This window comes from Mesitornis unicolor, unplaced genomic scaffold (assembly GCF_000695765.1).
Source record: "Mesitornis unicolor isolate BGI_N332 unplaced genomic scaffold, ASM69576v1 scaffold22469, whole genome shotgun sequence".
Taxonomy (NCBI): domain Eukaryota; kingdom Metazoa; phylum Chordata; class Aves; order Mesitornithiformes; family Mesitornithidae; genus Mesitornis; species Mesitornis unicolor.
The window spans coordinates 8335-30515 of NW_010205511.1; the positions used below are offsets into that span (position 1 = coordinate 8335).

Consider the following 22181-nt stretch of genomic DNA (forward strand, 5'->3'; position numbering starts at 1 on the left):
AAACCATGTTCCCTGGTGTAGCTGGAGTAATTGGCTGTCATAGCTGCGGAGCACAGCGCGGCTGCTTTGCTCCTTTTATTGGCTGGACTCCTTCTGCAGGAGAAGTCATGGGTCTGAGATAAGTCATCGCAGGATATATTCTGCTGCTCTAGTAAGAATCCGAGATGACTAACGTGGCTTTTCTCTCTTTTTTTTCCCAGAAATCTCAAAGCCACCACTAGCACCAAAACCAAAGATTATCGGTCATCTTTCTCCGGTAGCTGTCTCCAAATTTTCTCCTTCACTGCCGAGGGCTGATATTCTTCATAACCCGAACTCTATGCCTAGGGGTCCCAAACCACCGATTGCTCCGAAGCCAAAACTCTCCGCTGACACTGAGGGCAAATCCAGTGTTTATACCAACAATAACTTAAATAAATGCTCAAATGGGAAACTGGTATGTCTTGATGGAGAGCTGTATGAAGGAAACCAATGCAATGCTGATTGCCCAGAATCTGAGACGGATAATGAGTACATTGTAGTTCCTGAAGCTCAGCTGGCCAGCAAAGACTGTAATGACTTGGAACATAAGCATGATCAGAACCCAGATTCTTCTGTGGAAAATGAAGTCTCGGAAGCTCCAGAAGAGGTAGAGAAGGAAGAGGATAACGTTGCTAATGATGAGGATACCGGTAATCAAGAAGTCACTGAAGATGAGCACCATAACTCTTCAGATACTGCTGAAGCAATGGAACCAGACTCTGAAGAGTCAACCAGAGACTGTGACCAGTCTGAAGCACATTGTGAGGAGCCCTCAGATGCCCCTAATGGGGATAATGATGCTTCCAAGAACTTAGATGAAGATAAGGATGTTGTAGGTGATTGTAGTGAAACCAAAAACAAGGAGGAAACTTCTAACGACCTGGAACTGGTTAAGGACAATAGTGACTGTGAGATTGAGAGTGGTGACATTTTGAATGGAGATGAGGAACTAATGGCTCATACCTGTAAAGATGCCATTGTAATGCCATTGCCCGCAGACCAATCAATCCCAGGCTGTGAGAAGGCAGGGCAGGAGGAGGAGGAAGTGCCTGAAATTTTAGAAGAGGAAGATGGGTGTCCAGCACATGGTGGTGACCACGGTATGCATGCAGAGCTTGATTTGAACATGGAAGGGGAGTTAGAAAATGATGACTCTGCAAGCCTTGACATCCTGCCCAATGAGGCCAGTGAAGAAACAGCTCCTGGCTTAGAACCATGTGAAGATGAACCTAACACTGCAAATGGTTTAGAAGAGTCTGTCCATCAAGCAGCAGCTGATGAGGAGGAAGCAGACCTAGATGAGCACAATAATACAAACACAGGAGATGCCAGTGATGGCTGCCAGATCACTGAGAGGAGAGGTGAGGAGAAGACATCAGAGGAAGGCTGTGAAACAAGCAAAGACTCTGGGGAAGGGGAAGAAGAAAGTGTGAATGCAGAGAATATGTCTGATGGCTGTCAAATTGCTCCTTGTGAGAATGAATGTGGTGAGGAAATACCCATGGAGCATTCAGATGAGAATCTTCAAAGAGAAGGGACCTCTCTGGATGAAGATGGTATGAGCTCTGACAGTCTACCAAGTCATCTGGGAATAGAGCCAGAGCTGGAAGATGTGCCTGTTGAAGAACATAGTGAAAGTACTGTGGAAACCTCTAAGTCAGATGAGCTGCACCTTGAAGACAATGAGGTGGAAGCAAATAGCCTCAGCAAAAGTGCCCCAAGTTCACCTCAACAGGTCCCCCTTAAGGAAGAGTTAGAAGTCTGTAACCATGGCAAAATGAATGTAGAATATGAGACCAAACATAACTTGCATGAAAAACTAGCAGTCCCTGACGTGGTCATTGTGCCTGAAGACTCAGAGGAAAGAGAAACTAGCAGTGATTCCCTAGATGACCCTTACGTGCTTCCTGCAGAAAATGAAATTGCTCATGGTGGGCAGACTGATTTAGGAGCTGATCACAGTAAAAGGGATGAATTGGGCATGGATGGTGAAAACAACTTGCTGCCCCTTGATCGTAAAAGCATCGTCACTAGAACACGGTCGCTATCTGGGAAAATGCCAGGCTATGTCCCAGAAACAGTTCCAGAAGAAAGCGGAACTGAAACTGATTTACCATCTTCCCGCAATGGTACTGGGACAGAAGATTTAAGCAATAATCCTTTTTCAGTGGAGGGAAAACCAGGGGAGGCTAACAGGACATTACCAACCAAGTCAAGACGTTTCATTTTATATCCTCGATCTTACTCTGTTGAAGGGAGAGAAATACCTGTCTCTGTTTACAGAGAAACTGATGGCTGTGTACTAGATGATGGTAGGATGAAAAGAACAGAAGACAACTTGTCTTTGCCTTGTGTCAATGGTTCCTCAGGTAGTTTTTCCCAGAGGAATTTTCTTTCATCGTGTGGCCTATCTACTCCATCCTCAGTTGTTGATATACCCCCTCCTTTTGAACTTGCCTACATCACCAAAAAGCCAATCACTAAAAGTTCCCCTTCGCTTTTGATAGAGAATGACTCACCTGATAAGTATTCCAAGAAAAAGAAATCTTCCTTTAAGAGGTTCCTCACTCTAAAATTCAAGAAGAAAACTGAAAGTAAAGTCCATGTAGATGTTAATGTTTCCTCTTCAAGGTCCTCATCAGAGTCTAGCTATCATGGGCCTCCGAGGCTGATGGAGCTGGACAGGAGGAGCCTAAGTAGCTCACCTCAACTAAAGTCGCATGTGGGGAAGCTCCGTGCATCTGAATCTCCCTCAGCTGTTCTTTTCTACAAGGATGGTAAAAGAAAAGGAACGCCCAAGTCCTTCAGCAGGAGCGTGTCAAGGGTGGAGTCCTTCGAGGACCGGTCCAGACCTCCTTTCATGCCACTCCCATTAACGAAACCTAGGTCCATTTCTTTTCCCAACGCTGACACATCTGACTATGAGAACATACAAATTCCTCCTCGAAGATCCACAAGAGCGGGAACTTTTACTGAGTTTTTTGAAGATCCCAGCAGGGCATTATCTGCTGCTAATGAGAACGACGGCTATGTGGATATGAGCAGCTTCACTGGCTTTGAGAACAAGCAGCAAACCACAGACCAGGAAACAGAAAGGTACTGTAATAAATTATTGTGTAAGACCTGTTAGCCTTGGCCAAACGGACACTGCTGCCCCTGCTAGGTAGGATACCTGCTAGGTGTCACAGGCAGATCCTCCATGATGCTTGGCTTATTCCCCCTCTCAGGAAATGCTTACAAGAAAGATTGGAAGAATACAAGATAAGCCTTTATCAGTGAAAAAAAAAGACACCAAATTAACTCTTTACCTTGTAAATGTATACTATGGATCCTGTGGTTTACAAGTACAAACCAAAGAACATTTAAAACTATTTGGTTTATCCAGTGGATCTAATTTTTGTGACTTGGGGAGGTGGGGACAGCTTGCAAGGAAGGTTTCTGACTTCTTGACTGAATGAAAAGAGAGCCTGCTTCATGGAAGGTGTCCTGCTTAGTTTTTTCGTTCCTGTCAATTTCTTCAACAATATGTATATATATAATTTGTCTTTCAAAGTACATCAGTTAAGTATAGACCAGAAAATCCCAAATCATTAACTAATCAGACTAGCCAATTAATTTTAAAAGTTGCTTTAAAGCCTATCATTATGGCCCTTTGACAGAGCTGCTGATTTGTAAATGAATTAAATAGCTCTGTCTGAATCATACGCCTTGCAAACATTAATAACAATCTTTCATCCCCATTACATTAGATTATTTGCAAACAAGAAAATGTCCTTTTCATAAGACAGGAGCAATGCACTCAAGGCCTTTGAATTTGAATCTGTTGTCCAGTTATAGCATACAATCAGTGGAGTGCAGAGATGTAAATAAGAGAGTGTTTTCCATTAAGTTAATGTTGAACAGGTGATGAGAAAACAAGGTGCAAAGCAAATGAATGAAAAGGAATGGCTCTAATGCAGTTGCATTCTGTTAGAGCTGTGTGAAAAAGAGAAACATCTTAAAACCAAGGTTTTCATGTCCATTTTCATCCATAATTCTCTTTCTGAAGATCTAATACTCCTGTTTCTTTGTAATCTTTATTTTTTCTGGTCCTCTCCCCTGACATTGCGAGTGGAACAAATCATGGGCTTTTGACACATCCCTCTTGCGATATTTGAGACTTGGGGAGTAAAAGAACTTTTCTTTAACGTCTCTGAATGAGTCTTGCAAACCATTTCTGAGAGAAGGACAATGTACAGTGCTTTCTGCAAGAGGGAAATTGGGGGGGGGTGGTGGTGAGCAGACGGGGAGGAGAGCACATCAGCGCTGAAGCTGCGGGTACAAGCGTGCCTGAAGCTGAGGGGTGTGGGACACAAGCCCACAGGGCAGCTCTTTGGAGATGCTGGCAGGGTCCAGTGTTGGAGCCCAGTGGTGCTGACATGGGGACATGCGGGGCACAGCACGGCCCACGGGCGCACAGCCCCGTCCCAGCGCCGTGCTCAGCAGAGGCTGCGTTCACGGGGCCGGACGGTGATCAGCCCCATTTGCACTGCACCCAGCATGCTGACGTTTGCTCTTGGGAAAGCTGGCCAGTTCTTTGTGTCCATGAAACGCCGCCCATTTTAGGTAGCTCTTGAAGAACCAAGTTAAAAATATTAAAACTACGTCAATTGCTGTGACTTGGGCCCATTTATGAACTTCCTGTGGAAGCCTGTTGTTTCCAGGGGAGAGCCAATCCAAACTGGTTCAGGAAGTCTCAAGGTCAAGGCGTGAACATAATTTTTCAGTCTGCTGCTTGTTGTGCATGCTGCTGCGGGAGGAATGAAGGCAAGGCTCCCAAACAGCCCCTTTATCAAGATAACTGGGGTGGAGGGGAAGAGCATCAGGCAGACAGCAGTACACAGACATTGCTGCCGAGATAGCTGTTCTTTGCTGTCTTTGTCAGGATGTTTTGGACAAAGACGTGCCTGAGAAGCTTTGATGTAAATGGGTAATACATATCCAATGGCACAATACACTTGGATAAAGAGTGTATGGTCTAATCATAAAGCAAAGCAAATCGTACAAGTACATGTACAGGAACTTACTTTCACATGCATACGTGATGTATGGACATGGATATTTTATTTCCCGCTAAAGCAGTTCTGCCTAAAATACCTCTCAATGGATTTAAGCTTTCTAATATGAATACCTATCAAACGGCTATACCACAACCACACAGGGATAAAAATGACTTTGAAATTCAGCCTGCTCATATCCTGAGGCTTATTTCAACCATTTGAGAGTACGAGTGTGTTGGATTAAACCCTTGCAATATGTGAAACTCGAGCCCATGAACTTCTCTTTGGTGCATTCACCTGCACAGCACTGGTATTTAGCATCTGCTGATACCTTATGGAATTGCTAAATTTTTGATGAATGACCAAGTACAACCCTTTTATTACGTTTCAGAGAACAGAGTGTGCGAGTGCTATAAAAGGTTATAATAATCCGGGAACCTCCACTACTGTGTGTGACTGGGGAAACGCGGTGTGGGAGCGGGGCTTACAGAATTGACAGATGAGAAGATTCACTGTTTAATTTTCTTGCTTAAAAGGAAGGACCCTGTGGAGTAGATTTAAACCAATAATTTCTAATTAGAAGCAATCACGTTTATAGCAAAAGCCCAATAATGAAAGTGTTCTAGAAATATATCTTCACTTAGAATTACCGTTGCCAGAATAGAACTGGGACTATTGCCCCCTGAAGGGTGGTTATTGTGTATCCCCAAAATTTAGCTCTCTGGTATTAATAATTAAGCCCTGGTTCGGGTGTATGACAATATAGATCATCACTAGCCTTCAGTACAGTGTAGAAATAATGGCACAGAAGTGGCATTGGACAAAATTCCCTTGATCTTTCCCCAGTCCACATAGCCTGAATCACACTCAATTTTCATTTGCTTTTGAAAAGTGACTTTCTAGCCCTTTTTTCGGGGGGGGGGGGGGGGGGAAGACAAAGCAATTTTTCAGGCCGAAAGCAGAAGACAGCTGTGCCCCACCTCTGGGACAGCGCACTGTAACCTACAGCACTGCCTCGGCCCACAGCACCTGTAAGTCAGAGCAGTTTCACCAGAGTTGCTGGCTAAACTTTGATCAGATGGAAGTCAGTTATAATTAAAGTATTCTGGCACGTCTTAAAGAACAGCTTCACTAACCCAGCTTGACCTTCAGAGCATCAGCCGTGCATATGGCAGTGTGATAAACATCAAGGGGATGGGAAAGAGATACCTCAAACCTGTATTTCAGTCTACCTCGGGATCACTTCCAGTGCTTTTAGGAGAGATGAAGAGAGTCTTTTATCAGGGTTAGATAAAGTCAGGAAGATGGCATAGGTTGGGTGTTACCAGAATTTCATTTCCCCTTTTTGGTTTCTACTTAAGAGTCCATAATTTGGATTTGCCAGTTTGCTAAGTCTCAGTCCTTCTCTCTGCTAAGATCTCTGCTCAAAATCCAGAGAGAAAAGAAGATAGGGAGAAGAGAGGAATACGAGGAGTATACCTGCAGTTCCACAGCTAATCCCGCTGTGGTGTTGAGTATTCAAAGGAATTAGCTAAAAGCCCGTGCTCCTGTTACCTGTATTCCTGTATCATTCTACATGAAACGGTCATCAATAGATACTAGAAGAACCTCAGTCTCATTAGTGTACATGACCAGCAGCAGGGCTTGCTCAGACTTTGACTCTCCAGTGAATTCCTGGGGGCCAGCGTGGGGACTCCAGTGCTCTCTGCAATTACACCAGGGCTGCGGTAATTCCTAGTAAGTCTCTAGAATTGCAGTCTCATGCCTGTAAATTACTCCCAAGGCTCTGACTTTCAACTGCTTTTCAAGACATTTGGCACCTATCTGATGCTTCTCAGCTTTAGTACAAGGCTGATCACCTCTTCAGTATCCTTTTCCTTTGTAAATGTTTTTTATTCCCAAGGGATGTTCTTCTTCAAGAAGAAGATGGAGAAAAAATTGTCTTTAGTAGAAAGTCGGGAAAAACACATGGTATATGTGTGTCAAGGAAGTGATACCTTTCCTTTAATTTGGCCAGACTGAAGCAGGAGCACACGGGGGTTAGACTGGATGATTTCTAAAGGTCCCTTCCAACCCAGTACATTCTGTGATAAGTGCTTAGGGACCGATACAGCAGTGCCAGCATCTGAAGCGCTGGCATTGGGAGGATGCTCCATGGGTAAGCAGTTACATTAAAGGCTCTGTAAGCAATCCTCTCTGTGCACGGCCGTAGGCAGTCTGGGCTTCTGCCAGGCACATGATCACAAAGACTACAGCAGCGCAGATCAAGTCCAAAATGTATACCAAAATCATATGATAACCACTGCCTATGGTTGGTGGGCCATAGAGAACGCAAATGCCCCATCTTTAAAAGGAGAATAATCCAGTGGCTGAGCAGTTCCTTCCCTCTTCAATGAGTATTTAGCTGTCCCCTGGCCTCATTGTTGGATTCCTCGAGCTGTGTTCTAGCAGTTTATGCCACTTGAGCGATTACATCCTCTCTGCTCCCTGCAGCTCATCGGTCTCTGTTGAGCTCCAAGACTGCAGCCAGGGACAGGATGTATGACCACCTATCCCTTACCCTTCTGTAACATACACAAAAAAACCCTAACAGAAGCTGAGTGTAAAACACATCTTAGAACTTGAATTCTCTGCCTAAAAATGGTCTGAATAACATGCTACTCAGAACTTCATAGGCCTTAAGCTTAAGGTGAAGTTTAAATCATAGGAGTGATTTCCTCCAACATAGCACATGTTTTTAACCAATACAATCAAGATGTCATATTCCTGGCTCCCTCTGCTCCTTCAAATGAGAGGCACTTATGTTAAATAAGATTAAACCACCAGCTCTTACAGAGGCACAGTGTGGTGTCTAAGCAGAACGTGTGAAGGGTAAGGTGAAAGTCTAGAGATAACTGAGTAATGGAAGCTTCAGTATGAATGGTTCACACACCAAAATAGCCATGACCAGGAAAGGACAATATACAGGAATAGTCTGTACATATACACACACACACACACACACATACATATACATATATATATATATAGTTATATTATAGTTATAATTGTGAATCAGTGTAATTTATATAACCTCAAGGAAATTTACTGTGCTTTAATGTCATAAAAGACCAGCACATTTCCAAATAAAAAGTAGATTCTTAGAAAATCTGATACAGCAATATTGGTAGGTGTGTCAGAATGCATCATGTCAGAGGTGCTCAGATACCATCATGAAGGACAGACGGGCAAGCAGGAAAAGAGAAGCTTATTAGGAGGAGAAACACTGATGAGGTTAATAAATGCACCTGATACGATTTGAGAATTAACAACTGAAGGAATCCATCAGCTCTTTATCAAAGGCTGGTGCGGAATTCAGCTCCACTCTATCCGCATCTCTAATATTTAAAAATTAGAGAAGTGCTGGCTGAACTGAGGCTTGGTAGAGGTGCCAGCTCACCTGTGCGGCTGCTGTTCAGTGCTTAGAGCAGAGCAGGACAACCTGGAAGTGATTCATGCAAGGGCAGAAGCAAATGTTCAGGACTGCTCTGTATGAAGTACAGCAGAGTGAGCTGAATTAAACCTGCGTGCTACTGCACCTGTTAAAGCAGGGGAAGGCTGAAGATGCCACCTTGTAATTTCTTTAAATTAGTTGAATAAATCAGATTTTTCTTAATCAATTTCTTCTCCCCACTCTCCTCCATTTTCTTTTTCTTTCAATTAATGAAGGCATTTGAAATAATTTAACTTCTATAGTAGGTTAAATAATAGCTGCACAGCAGAGTTAACCCCCTGGCATGATACTGCTGAAGCCTACAAGAGTGTCTGTCTTCAAATGCCTACCATAGATCATAGCCTTTGTGTACTTTCCTTACTGCTGAAAAGTTCTGGAGAGAAGTATTTTGGAAGGTTGTGGCTCAGATGTTCAATCTGTCATTCAAGAAAATGTAATTTATTATAATTGTGGTTCATGTGGGTCTGTTCTCCCATTAGAAAAGAATACCAGAACTGTTTCTGAAAGGGTGGTCTGTTTTACTGCTGCTTAGAATTCACGCACTTAAAACTCATTCCGAGAGTATGAGACAGCTGGAAGGCTTTCTATGAAGGGTATTAGAAGAGTTTAGGAAGTCTCTTCACAGTCGGTTAGAGATCCCTTTCATTCAAACATTAATCAGACAATCAACAGATACTTTGAATGATTTTACAGGAGATGGCTGAGATTAGTCTGGCCCTGCAGATCTCCATTGCTTGTAGCAGAAAGCACTTTCTCATAATAAATGTCATTGCCATTCTTTTCTTTTAAAGACTTTTACCCTTTAGTAAGAGGGTGAGTAGGCGAAACCTTCCTCCCCTCTAGTGATCACTGGCCCCATGTGCTGTAGTCGCACGTGTTTGTGAAAGGCTGCATAAGAAAATGGGTGAGAAAGAAGAAGTGCACAGGATGAAAGAAGAGACAGTCTGTGCGCTAGAGAATTCACTGTAGAGTTCATGCCATCCCGTGTCTGGTAGCACCCAAAGGCCCTTAGATACAAACAGTCTGTTTGGAAGGCTGTTGTCATTAAAACATGATCACAGAGGTGCTAATTCCCTGCTGTGGTAACTGCTGAAGGCAGCCGTGAGTGCCTGGTCCTCCACAGACACCTCGCGTGTGGACAGTCGGGACTGAGACTCTGCCTGTGGCTCTGTCAGGAACGCTGTGTGCAGATCTGGAGCTGCTTGACAGGTCTCAGTATATGCATCTTGCCAAATGCAAAAACATCTTCCCTCCACTCTCTCTCTTGGGCTTTATATTGCATTTGGAAGGGAGATCCCAAATTGTGGCCTGATTTAAGTAACACAAAGGGCAAGAGGTAAAGCAGCCAGATACAGTGATTTGACCAAAGGTCATTGACCTTTACAGTGTCTTCAGGTAGATGTGTCATCTGCAGTTGACCATGCTGCTTTCCCAGTAATTCTTGTTGCAAATTGTGTTTTCCATGACATTCTGGAGACATTAACACTGCAGATCCCAGCACACAACCAAGTTTTTTGAGAAATAACTGGAGAAAGGGAACAAAAAGCCGTTTCAAGACAGTAACTGTAGCTGCACATCAGTCTTACTGTTATGGCTGAACTCGCAGCACCAGGGAAGGAGTGGCCCTTACATTTGTGCATTTCCTGATCCCATATATGCCATCTCTATGGCACATCAGAAGTTCCCCAGGAGCACTCCAGGAGGGTGAGTGGTTGTGTAGGACGTGTTTCTCACCTGATGCCAAATTACTCCAGCAGCTCTACTGTGCAAAGGCTCTCTGTGAAAGCAAAGCTGGGGGTAGAGTGGGTCCAAGCAGGAATCATCACTTTGGCAAAGAATGTAATTGCTGATCAGAAAAGGATTAGGGCTCCTTTGTAAAGTCTGAGCAAGTGGCATGAGCAGGTATGGCAGTGGTTTAGCATTTGAAGTGTGCTGGTATGCAGCTGACAGGAGAATCCTAAGGCAATGTCACTATTTCCATCACCTCTGAGAAATACAGCTGTGGTACTGCATCAGATGAGCACAGAGAATGAGCACTAGTAACTCCTGAAGCCTTTCACTCCTTGGAGAAATGCAGCAGCAGCAATAATTACAGCTAAAGCACCTGGTTGCTTTTAATACAGATGCAACCTGCCCTTTCCATTGGTAATTAATTCAGTTGAACTGCGGCCCTAAGGAAGCCATATGGCTTTATTTGTGTCTGCCTCAACAAGGAGCAAACCAGGTGGAAGAATTCTAGAGAAGCAAAAGAGCCTCATACACAAGGAGGACTTGTGAAAGGAGGAGCAGCACGGAATTTCCAGATGTTTCTAACATTTTTTAGAAGATAGAGGCAGAAGAAAGCCTGCTGATTTGTTACCTGAAGAGCATTTTTTGCTCTGCACTGTGCTTGCCCATATGCTGCCCATACCAATACTATTCTCATCCCAAAGAGCAGCTCAGTTATCATTTCTTGCTTAGGGTCAAACTCAAAGCAAATTTTGTCAAGAAGAGAAAATCAACTCATGCTTTGTGTTTTTCTGCTTGTCCCAGCTAGAGCTGCTCAGTACAGGCATGGCCGTCAGAGGATATCCAAAAAAGATTCCTGTTTTCTGCTGTACACAGTAATAGCAAAACTGCCAACATTAGTTCATGCTGGTTTACCCCACATTCGGAGTAGAAGCAAGTTAACTCTATACTAGACCTGGAGACAAACCTAGGCAAAGCTGGCTATCGGGGCATCTGGACTTGGGAGTACCGTCAAGCCCCGAGCTACAGACTCAGCTGAGATTTCAGGGATTTGTTCTGGGAAAGATGTTCCCATCCTTTCCTCCTCCTGCTTTCCTAGAGAAACAACCCCCAGCTGCTGATTGCTCTCAGTTCCCAGGTCTCTGCCCCATAAATCCCAGCTCTGTGCCTGCGCTAAGCAAGTATGCACTCATAGCATGGATGAGAAGCTTTGCAAGAGAAAGAAGTTTGCTTTTATGGGTCAAGCACTTCCCAGGGCTGGTGATAATGCTAATTATGGAGGTAGCACAGAATTGGTCTACTAATGGGGCTCACGTCCCTGAAAGACCTGTATGGGTCTATTGTATGCAATTCTGCTGACAGTTTTAAAAACTAAGGAGAACCATGATGATCATAAGCATTGTGAGAAGCTTTTTAAAGAAACATTATTTTTTAAAATAAAAACTTACATAAAAACTTTAAAAAGTTTTAAAAACTTACATAAATAGATACATAGCTTTTCTTAGTGTGGAACACGTGCTGGATCTTGTATTACTACAAATGGTGAGATGTTTTTAAGTCCGCATTCTTGCAAAACAGAGGCCTCAGGGAAGCTAATGCAGAGCATGCAGACGGTGTAAACATCCCTAAAGCACAGAAACCTGGGGATGGGAGAAAGTCCCATAAAATGCTGTAACAGAGGGAAGGACGATCAGGGATTGAGCCTAGAGACAAGGGAAAACTTGTGATCTGATGAACGTGATAGAAAATAAAATTTCAGCAGCTTTCATCAGTTGTGCTTTGCAGCATAAACCTGAAAGGTTGGTAAGTGCATTACAGAGCAGAGGATCCCAGTACTATGCCCTGACTTCAGGCTGTGCACAGCCTATTGAAATTCCTGACAATAGCCACAGCCAGCTCTGACATGAGTCATGTCTTTATTTCTGTTTACTTTATATTGTCTGAATTGCCACCGGGAGTGGGAAGGTGATAGCGGCTAAGCAGGACTTCCACTGCACAAAGACAGAGCAGGCTGCGGGAGATGATAACCCCTTGCTGCTCGGCTCTGGGCACAAGGCACCCTTCACCTTGTGTCGTCAGGCGCTAGAGGGGTGGGGAATTGTCCTTCCGAGACCACAAGGACAGAAAGACAGCTATTAAGTGCTCTTTGATGGCGAAGCTTTCCAAACAAGCACCTTTGAGAAGTGTCTCTGGTAATGTCATACCGAAACTGAAGAAGCAGAGATCTTAATACATTGTCCAGATGCCACTGCGCAGCCACAACATACAGGATCCAACCCTGGCTTTGCTTATGAGGAATCCATACACATACATATACATACACATACATATATGGAACGTACAGTCCCATATACCTGCTAGAAGATAGTCCCAGGTCCTCCGTAGATGGTTTTATTAGCAGCCGGACTCCGCTCTGATGGCCACTTTTTCCGATTAAATTACAGTGCAGACAAGGAAGAATGTGTACACGTGGCCATCTTCCATGTCCTGAGGGCTCACAAGCCTGGGTAGACTGCTTTGTCTTCTCTGTTTCTATTATATGAACTAGAAATCTATTTCAGTGGGGTTACACAAGAGGAGAGAGTTTGCCGTGCACTGCGGATGTATGGATGATGTTTGTGGGGCACAGCAGTGATACTGGTGTGATTTAAGCATTCCTAGCACCGCACAGAAAAAAAACAGGCACTGCAGACAGGGAGATGAGGCTGCGTGCTGGGGAGATGCAGGCTTTGACAGGGTCAGGTCTCACTGCCAGGGAGAGCTTTGTGCACGCCTTTCTCCTCTCCCACGGAGATTTATTGAATGAGAGACTGCACATTGCAATTCTGCAGCCTTTCCAGAATCCGCTGCTCAATGATACGGGGTGTATCTCTAGATGAGATTTGTAACAGAAACAACAGAATGGTATTGCATTTTAAATGCACACCTAATCTAGTAGTTTATGGTTTGTTGTGCCACCCAGCAACGTTATTTATAACATACAGCACATTTTTAATTATCCTACAAGAATTCTTTTACAGAACCCAAGTGGGGTTAGTGTAAAAAGTGTCTTAAAGATTTGTTGTTCAGTGGCATAAAACAATTAATTTTATCTTAATCAACCAATTAGAGTTAGTGGACAGTAAAACACATTTAAGAGGCACTGGCTGTTTTGCCAAGACCCCTTTTAAAGAGCTTATAAAAGGACCTTTTTGCTTGAGTAATTGGCTGGATTAATTAGATGCCAGCCCCTAAAGGCCTGGAGCAAGCACATTTAGACCCATCATCAGTGAACACCTCCTGGTGCTCTGACTCCTGCTTGCTCAGTATCACAGGGATGTGCTCAGAATCCTCCAAGGAGACACAGCCAGGTGCTGACAACTGGGACAAGTGACAGTGGCCTGGACCTGTGCTCAGCAGTCCCCATCCGGCCACTCTCAACTGTCTCAGATTAAATACCTCTTTAGTCTGTTGGCAGTTTGTCCCTATGTCTTGGATACATGTGGTAAATTTGAGCCAAAACCTCAGGTATTGTCCCATGACACCTCCCTGATGGACAGGTGCCCCTATTCAGGACTAGAGAGTTTGGTGTTTCTGGTGGCCGTTTCTCAGCAAGGTTGTACAGCCGTCGTACAGCCCAGCATCACTGAGTTCTCAGAGCACTCGTGCGCTGCATACAGGACCACACATCTCCAAAGTAAAATATTCTAGTCCTTACTGAGCGACTCAAAGTCTGTCCTTTAAACTTTCTGCTTTCACATTGTCAGGCTTAAAAAAATCCAGACAACGGCAGTGAAATAAACACACATTCACAGTGAATACACCCAGGGTAAAGAGCCACAGTGAGAGTGACATGTAGTAAGACCACTAAAATGTAAAAACATTTTAAACTGTGCTGGACAAACAATTTATCTTGCCATCTGATTGCAGTTCTAAGGAAAAACATTGCTTCAGCAGCTGGAAGAGAAGTAAAATATGTGTGCCTAACTGAAAAGTCCAACAAAAAATATACAAAATAAAGGAATTCTATGGTTTGGAACATTTTTTCTGATTGTTTCATTTGCAAGTAAAAAAAAAAGAAGATATAGATACTGAAGTAAATTCTAAACTAAAACATACTTTTGAATTCCAGAATTAATATGAGTTTGATTTTCCAGAATTGGAGGTGGGGGAGAATTAATTAATAGATTAATCCCTGCCAATAATCCCAGCCAAATGTCACAAATCTACGCAGTTGAATCATGCCAAGCCTGATTTTTCAACTAAAAAAGCTTCAGCCAAGCAAAACTGCAGCCAGCTCTAATTTTAATCTGGGAACTGAGGACTTGGGAGACAGAGGAGAGCCACCGAGTGCTTCCATTCAGCCCTGCATATTGGCAGTGAAGCTGTTTCTCTCCTGGAAATATTCTGCTTTAACAACTGGATGAATCTCTGGAACACAATAAAATTTGGTTTACCTGATGTTTTCCCCCCAGACATCAGAAACAAAAGCCAGAGACAAGGTCCTAGGTAGTTCAGAATTCCAGGAGCTCCGTTTGTTTTCCTGGTAAGGCTGCAGGGTGGCTGAGTCTCAAATCTGGTATGTGCTTTCAAGCCCAAAGGGAATCCCTGCTGGAAGGACAACCATGAAGATAAGAGGTTTCTTAGTAGTGTCAGTCCCTTTCATAGGTCCTCAGATCTCTCTGAAAACTGATAGGAAAAGCTGCCAACCCTCGCTGCCTGACTGAGAGGGAGGTGTTTGTGCACACCCGGCTTGCGGGAGCTCAGGAACTTGAAAAGCCAAGAGACTGGTGAGGGGAGAGCAGAGTCCTGGTCACATCTCCCTTGCACTGCCTTTGGTTGCTGCACCTTACAGCGCCAGCACTAAGCAGCACTAACTACAATGATGCCAGAAAAAGATGATTGCATGTTTCAATGTTCCTTCTACTTTTTAATTTTTTTTTTAATAGGCAATATTACTACTGTCATCTAGGCAGGTTTCCTTCTGATACTAGCTTCACTGCATTTTCCTCGTCTGTTCCCAGACCTGGCTGCGTGGTGTTGATAAAGCAGCTGATCCTGCTAGCACAGGGAAATGACAGCTCCCTTTCCATCTTAAGAGTCATGCAGGGCAGCATGGTGTTCATTATTTCGAACTTACTCTGAGTATTTTCCATGGAAAGTACGGAATAACAAACTGGCAGTAAAATTAAAATAGAACATAAAGAGTCTGGTTCCAAGTTTTACTGACTAGATTACACTGCCAAAAATAAAGAAAGAATAATCAGGAACATACCCCTGAACTACGATATGTGCCATGTCATCAGACAGTTTCTTTTTGTGAAATGTATCATCTTTTTCTGACTGGATCCAGAACTCATATTCAGAAAAACACTGCTAAATGTGTCAGTCAGAAATGTTACTATGTAAGTGGAATCTGGATGAGAAACCAATACTGTGCCAGATACTCATCAGGGTTACCTTGGTGTGCTCTGTTGATTTGTACCTCTGAGGTTCTGAACAGCTGTTTATGATTTGACTGCCCTGATAATTCAAGGTAGCACTTGAAAATAGGAGCGAGCTGAAACATTTCCAAAAATAGTTTCAGTGTTTAAAGGGTGGCTACAGGGAAGATGGAGACTCCCTCTTTGCATGGAGTCCCATGGAAAAGATGAGGGGTAATGGGTACAAGTTAGTCCTGGGAAGTTTCCCATTGGACAAAAGAGGAAAAATTTTCAATGAGAACAATCTGTCATTACAATCATCACCACAGGGAAGTGCTGGATTCCCCAACATTGGACACTTTTAAGATTCAGCTGGACAGGGTGCTGGGCCACCTTGTCCAGACCGTGCTTTTGCCAAGGAAGGTTGGACCAGGTGATCCTTGAGGTGCCTTCCCACCTGGTAACCTATGACTCTAAAGTGAAAAATTCACTAAAGCATTTTATGTGAACAGTGTATCTGTTTTAACAAAGTTTAAGGTAAACTCCTATATGCTGTAGCCTAAGATATAGAAAACAGTCTCTGCTTCTCCCAGGTCTGTTTTTTCATCCCAGACCACTATGAATCAGCCAGCACTGGGCATTAGATTTTGAGTTTCTCACAACCCAGTGCCTAAGCCAGCAGCCATGGAGAGAAAGAAATAGACTAGACATTAGGAAGAAATCCTCCTCTGTGAGGGTGCTGAGGCCCTGGCCCAGGTTGCCCAGAGAAGCTCTGGGTGCCCCCTTCCTGGCAGTGCCCAAGGCCGGGTTGGACGGGGCTGTGAGCAGCCTGGGCTGGTGGAGGTGTCCCTGCCCATGGGGGGGGTGGACTGGGGGGCTTTGAGGTCCCTTCCCACTGAAACCATTCTGTGATTCTATGAAATACCCAGAGATTTTGGTCTCAGGGCAACCAAAAATGGACCCAGTTCTCTCATTTCTAGAACATACGAAATAATTTATTTTCAGTTTTCTGAGGCTCAAAAATAAATTTCTGAGCTTCAGAAGTTGCAGCAAAGAAAAACAGTTGTCTCCTGGTAAAGTCCTCTACAAGCGGAACAGTTGAGAATCCTCAGTAATCAGCGTCTGCCATTTTACACGTAGCAGATAAAATACCTTTTTCATCACAGTCTCAAGCTGTGAAGGAGTTCAGAGTGTTCAATTTTCAAAGTCTGTGTAAAAGTAAGTGTCTCAGATGAAAAGCTGGGTGACTGGGATGACAACTGAACCAAAAAGCTTCACGGCATAAAGAGGAGCAATACTACAGCAGGATGCTATTTTGAAAGGCATCTGAGGACTTTTCACATAGATAAACATGGCATCACTTGAACCATGAAATCTGTGCGACAGGCCAGGGACTTCAGAGAGTGGGATCGTGATGGGAAGTTGAGAAGATCTGTCGGAAAATCTTGGAGCATCCCCTACTTAAAGACACCAATTTTAATTTCAGTGATAAGTGAACAGATTGTTTAGGGTAGAGAACAGTATACCCATTGCAAAACATCATTCTACACCATACGGTACAGCGTCAGACAAGGTCTTTTCACAGTGATCAGAGTTACCTCTTGACCTTTCACAGCTTTTTTTTGCCAGTGGCTTCCCCACCACAGTTTGTAAAGCAACACCTATCTGCAAAGGATTGTGGAGTGCATCAGCGATTTCCCCATGTCAGCCCACTATTGTCAGCCGTGTAGCCAGCCCCTGGGAGTGTGTGAATCGCTCAGGTTACCACATCTCTTATTCTACCAGTGTACATTCATCTCCAGAGCAGGGAGAGAACTAACAGCCATGCTTTGCAGCTGCAGAGAATCGCAACACGAGATGGTAGCAGGGCATACCTGGATACTTTCACATCTGTGAAGAGAGCAAGCAGCTTCACTCCATTTACCTCATAGGGATATTATCTTTCCTTGCATAGGTCCCGTTTCTGATCCACTGTATCATGCACTGGTCTTCCTGCCCACGGTGTCCTCTGAAAAGTAAGCAGCACAAAGTGGTTGCAGAATACACTGCAGAGATAAGCAGGACTGTGCACACAGCAGGACACACTGCTGTGTGGATACCCCCATGGCCTTGTGCAGCCCTCATTAAAGTCCAGACTATGGTGTTAAAACAGTTTGGACTGATCTCTTCCACTACTGCCTAGCCTCTGCCTCCTCCTTGACCTTGGCCATGTCCTTCTCCTCTGCATTGTTCCAGGAGCTTGTTTGACCCCATTCAGACAACTAAATGGGCAAAACCTGTTTGCTTTCTGGTGCGGAGCTGGTTTCAGGTTGAGAACCCAGGCACACTGGCTTTATCAGTCAAATGGCTACGGATGCACAGCCTGACTCTCCGTGCTGCAGCTATGCAGACAGATCTCTGACTGTAATACACATATACAAAGAGTTTTGCCCCCTGGAAAGTGAACCAATAAACGTGGAGCAATTCCTAAATCTGTCTACACATAGAACACTTTATTAGAGAGACAGAAGCAAGATTAAGCCACAGAAAATCCCTTGACAGGGACCAGCTCTTTTTGTATTCCTGCATCAAGCTGTCGTAACTGGGCCATGGCTTCTGGCCTCGTCATTACATGAACCCTGGGGCTGACAGTTCTGGTGCTGGTTTTGGTGCTGGCCGCTGCTGCTTGCCCCCAGCGCCCACGGCTGGGCTGCCCTGCCCACACCGATGCGTTTGCTGGGCTCCCGGCCACATCAGTCAACGAGGGGCTGCAGGAACCGGGGCTGGTTCATTTGATGGGGGCAGAGGAGCAACCTCCAGCTCTCAAGGAGTTAGGGAGCCTGTATTTAAAATGCTTCTGAGCCTTGTTCCTCTGCCCTTACTGCATCGGCGGCTGGTATATAACAGACCTCATTCCTCATCTTTTCATGTTCATTCACAGTTTATAAGGCACATGTTTTTCCTCTTATTTCTGGGTCAGGAAGTCTGCCACAAATTGTCTGTCTGTCGAGGCATTTAGACTTGTTTGTTGCCTTAACGTGCACAGCAGAGGAAAGTTCTGGCCCCACTTAAAGAGATTCCCTGATACCTGTAAGCATTAAAGTTCCAAGCTTTGGGACTTTTTTAATGTCAGTATTCCAGTTCTGGAGCTGACCAATAAGGATACAGGAGTGCTAAACATCAGATTTCAAGCAAGAAGGGTTTTTGTACCTGTGTCATTGTAATCTACCTGCCATTTGTGTGTGTGAAAAATTCTCTTTCTACCTTCTACTAAAATCTGATGTCAAGCAAGCATCCACATCAAAATAGATAGGATTTTTTTACCTCCTCACCTTGCTGTAGCAACTTTGATGGACTTGGCTGTTTCAAGACAAATGCAGAATGTGGATCTTAGGGCTTGAATTTGAAACTAATAGGCTCATAGGCTTACAATATTTTGTCCTAAAAATATTAAATATTACTTTGGGCCCCCACCCAAATCAAAGTTCTTGGGTTTTAAATTAGCACCTTAACTTCATCCTATAAATCCACCTAATTATGCCTTTTTTCCCATAAAGTTTACTTGCTGGGGTTCCCCAAAGTTTACTTTTTGGCTCCATTAATAATTCAGAACATGAAAATCATTTATCAAGCCTCAGAAAGCCTGACAGAGTCCAACCAAATTATTGCTTTGATTTATCCTAAGTTGAAGGCAGTCCTGTATACATGTATGTAATCCTGTCCTTCCTTTTCCTGCAGAGTTGGTAGCGTGGGATGCAGTTTGACACCTTGTGGGCATCCACTGCTCCTCTCTAACCTCAGTGCCGTTTTCAGCCGGAGGCAGATGTCAAATGAAGGGCTTATGCTGAGTTACTACAAGGTTAATTCTGACTGCAGGACAGAAATGTGTGAGCACTGTGAGAGCCCCGTGCCAGCTGCTGAAGGTGCTGGCGCTGCCCGCGTGGGCGCTCTTGTACCACTGGATCTGGAACTCTGATGTTGCTACTGCATTGAAAGGGACACCTGAAAGCCGTACATTATGAAAGTAATTTCCACTTTGGAAATGGCAGTTACAAATCACAGGTGTCCTACTGCTCCTAATACATTTTGTCTGTTATCTAAAAGGCTTTAGGAATACTAATTTTAAGTATTTTCCTGACACAATTCTGAACAGCTTAAAAAAATCAAAGAATGTTTCCCATCACAAAACCAAGCCCCTTCTTTTCATTAATTCTGCTGTCCTTTGGAATCAGGTGCCAAGAATTCAGATTTCTGTTAATAAGCAGATCACTAAAAATTCTGGCTGCAGCAAATGATGATTGATTCAGGTTTGATTTTGTGTGTGCATTTCACTAACACCACTTCCAAGCTGGCATCCTCCTTTGAGTTTTCACTTCTGTTATCACTTAAGAATTCTGCTATGCTGGATCTTCTGACAGGATTATAATGAGTCGGATCCATTACCTGCTGTAATGATCACATTTGCCTAATTGACGACACCTAATCACATCTCAGCCCAGACTAGATTCCAGGATCAACAGTGTAGTCCCAGCTATGCTCTGAGTTTCAGGACTACACGTGCGAAAGCACAGAGCAGCTGCTGTATTGTACAAACCTGAGGGCACTAAGGAAGAGGACCTGTAAATATGCTCTAGTTCTGTGTAGCTCAGTGTAGTCACCTCCTTGTGCAGCCACAAAACACGTGAACCCAGACTCTTACCTATTTAAAGAGACAGCAGGGCCAGTCTGCCAGCACTGAGCATCTCCAGGAGAGCCCTCTGTGTGTTACAAACACGCCTTGTTCTGCCTAGCACGGTTTGCAAAACTCCCACAGAACAGCTGATGCAGACCTTTTTCTGAGGTGTCTATCTGCATTTTTTTTATAAATTGCAATTCCTTAGGCAAGCAGCACTGCCTAAATCTTCCACTGTTGGTGTTCGTCTCCAGTGAGTGCCTTTGTGCAGAAGTCATGCCAGCCTGGCTGCCTGAACGCTACGGAGAGCCTGTAACTGCAGAGCGCCCACCCCCAGCAGATGACATCAGCACTGGCAAACACGACTCTTGAATGGTGCCAGGGGGATTTCTGTGTCTCAGCTTGGCTACGAGAATGTAAACATGGCTCTGTGTCTTAACTCCAGTAAGCATGGACATGATCCTGGGGGTACCCATCCCTCTGGCTATAAGACTGGGCCATAATAGTGAAGACCCTTTTAGTTTGCAGTCAGCAGTCAACTTCTGCAGAAGAGCAGAAGAAGAACTGTGTCCCAAGGGAGGTGGACAGAGAAGTTCTACTTTAGATGCTGGTAGGGCTCTACAGTGTCCAAAGCCTTCAGTGTTACTGTATTTTAAACGTGACATTGTTCTGGGATTAATCGCCTTACACGAATGGCGGCCAAACCACAAAGTTAAGAAACATCCTGAAGATAATAACAAATATTTTGTAGTAGGGGAGGGGATTCAGCTTTGCTTCCCAGACAGTGGTCTCCCCACAGAAGTGTCCTCTTCCCATACTCTGCCCATCAAGTGACGAGCTGAAGGTCACTTCTTACAGGAGATACCTTATCCTCCTTATTAATGCAGTTCTAGGTGCCTGCCTTACTCTGTCACTGATTTATGTGAGGAATAAGTCTTACAGAGGGTTCAGAGTGAAGTCAAAGGGTCTCAGTCTGCTCAAAGATCACAAGTATAAATATTAAGTAACTCCACTAATGTCAGAGTGAATTTCCCTCAGTTTTACACTGCTGTATCCTAAGTCAGACTGTCATTAAGATGAGTCATTTTATAGAGAATAGGGCAAAAGTGCTGAGTGGTTTCATTCTCAGAGCCCATTTGTGCTGTGACTAGGGGTTGCTCAGCAACTCACTTCAAGCCCATGCTGATAATTAGCGGATGTTTTCCTTGTTTCTTCTGTCCCCTGACTGATGTGCTGTATGGAAGGTTTCAGCATGATGCAGACACATGGCCTGCATGCTCTGGAGAGAATGAAGACTTTCACAGCACCAAACAGAGACTTTTGTCACTGCCAAGCACTTGGACCTTTATTTTGCCCCTCTGGGTTCAGGTTTCCAAACACTGCAAGGATTCAACATAGCAAAAAGTTACCAGAGATGGGGAACAATGGGTGTTGGGGAACAAGAGGGCTGTGATTTAGCAAGGGAATGAAGACAAAGAGAAGCGTAAGAAGAGCTGATGCCTTAAGCAAAACCTCTGCTGGTGCCGTCGGACAGAAGAGTTCAGGGTGCCTGCAAAGCCAATGATTTCATGAAAGTAAAAGCACTGTGGTGGCTGACATGCGATGTAAATAATGTGCTCAAAGGAGTCTATAAAGGGCAGAGCTGCCTTTAATAACCTATTATGTATTATCAGCCACCCCATTGTACCTCCTGGCATGGCGGGGCACTGGGTGCGGTGCAGCTGAGCGCCAGACCTCCCCAGTTCATTGCCAGGTCACCTCTGGGGAGGAAGGGCTCCCTGTTTACAGGAAATGCAGGACAAGGGCCGGGGGCCAGGTCTTGTGGAGCTGCCACATCTCCCTGCCTG

The 22181-nt window shown here is 44.3% G+C and overlaps 1 protein-coding gene across 1 annotated transcript in view; it reads left to right on the forward strand.

The window, feature by feature from the left end:
• The first annotated feature begins 205 nt into the window (after window positions 1-205).
• FGD5 (FYVE, RhoGEF and PH domain containing 5) overlaps window positions 206-22181 on the forward strand; it is an 84698-nt gene continuing 62722 nt past the window's right edge. The window contains exon 1 of the mRNA XM_010191451.1: window positions 206-3117. Within this exon, the coding sequence (XP_010189753.1) occupies window positions 320-3117 (2798 nt within the window). The 5' untranslated portion in view covers window positions 206-319. The remainder of the gene's footprint in view (window positions 3118-22181) is intronic.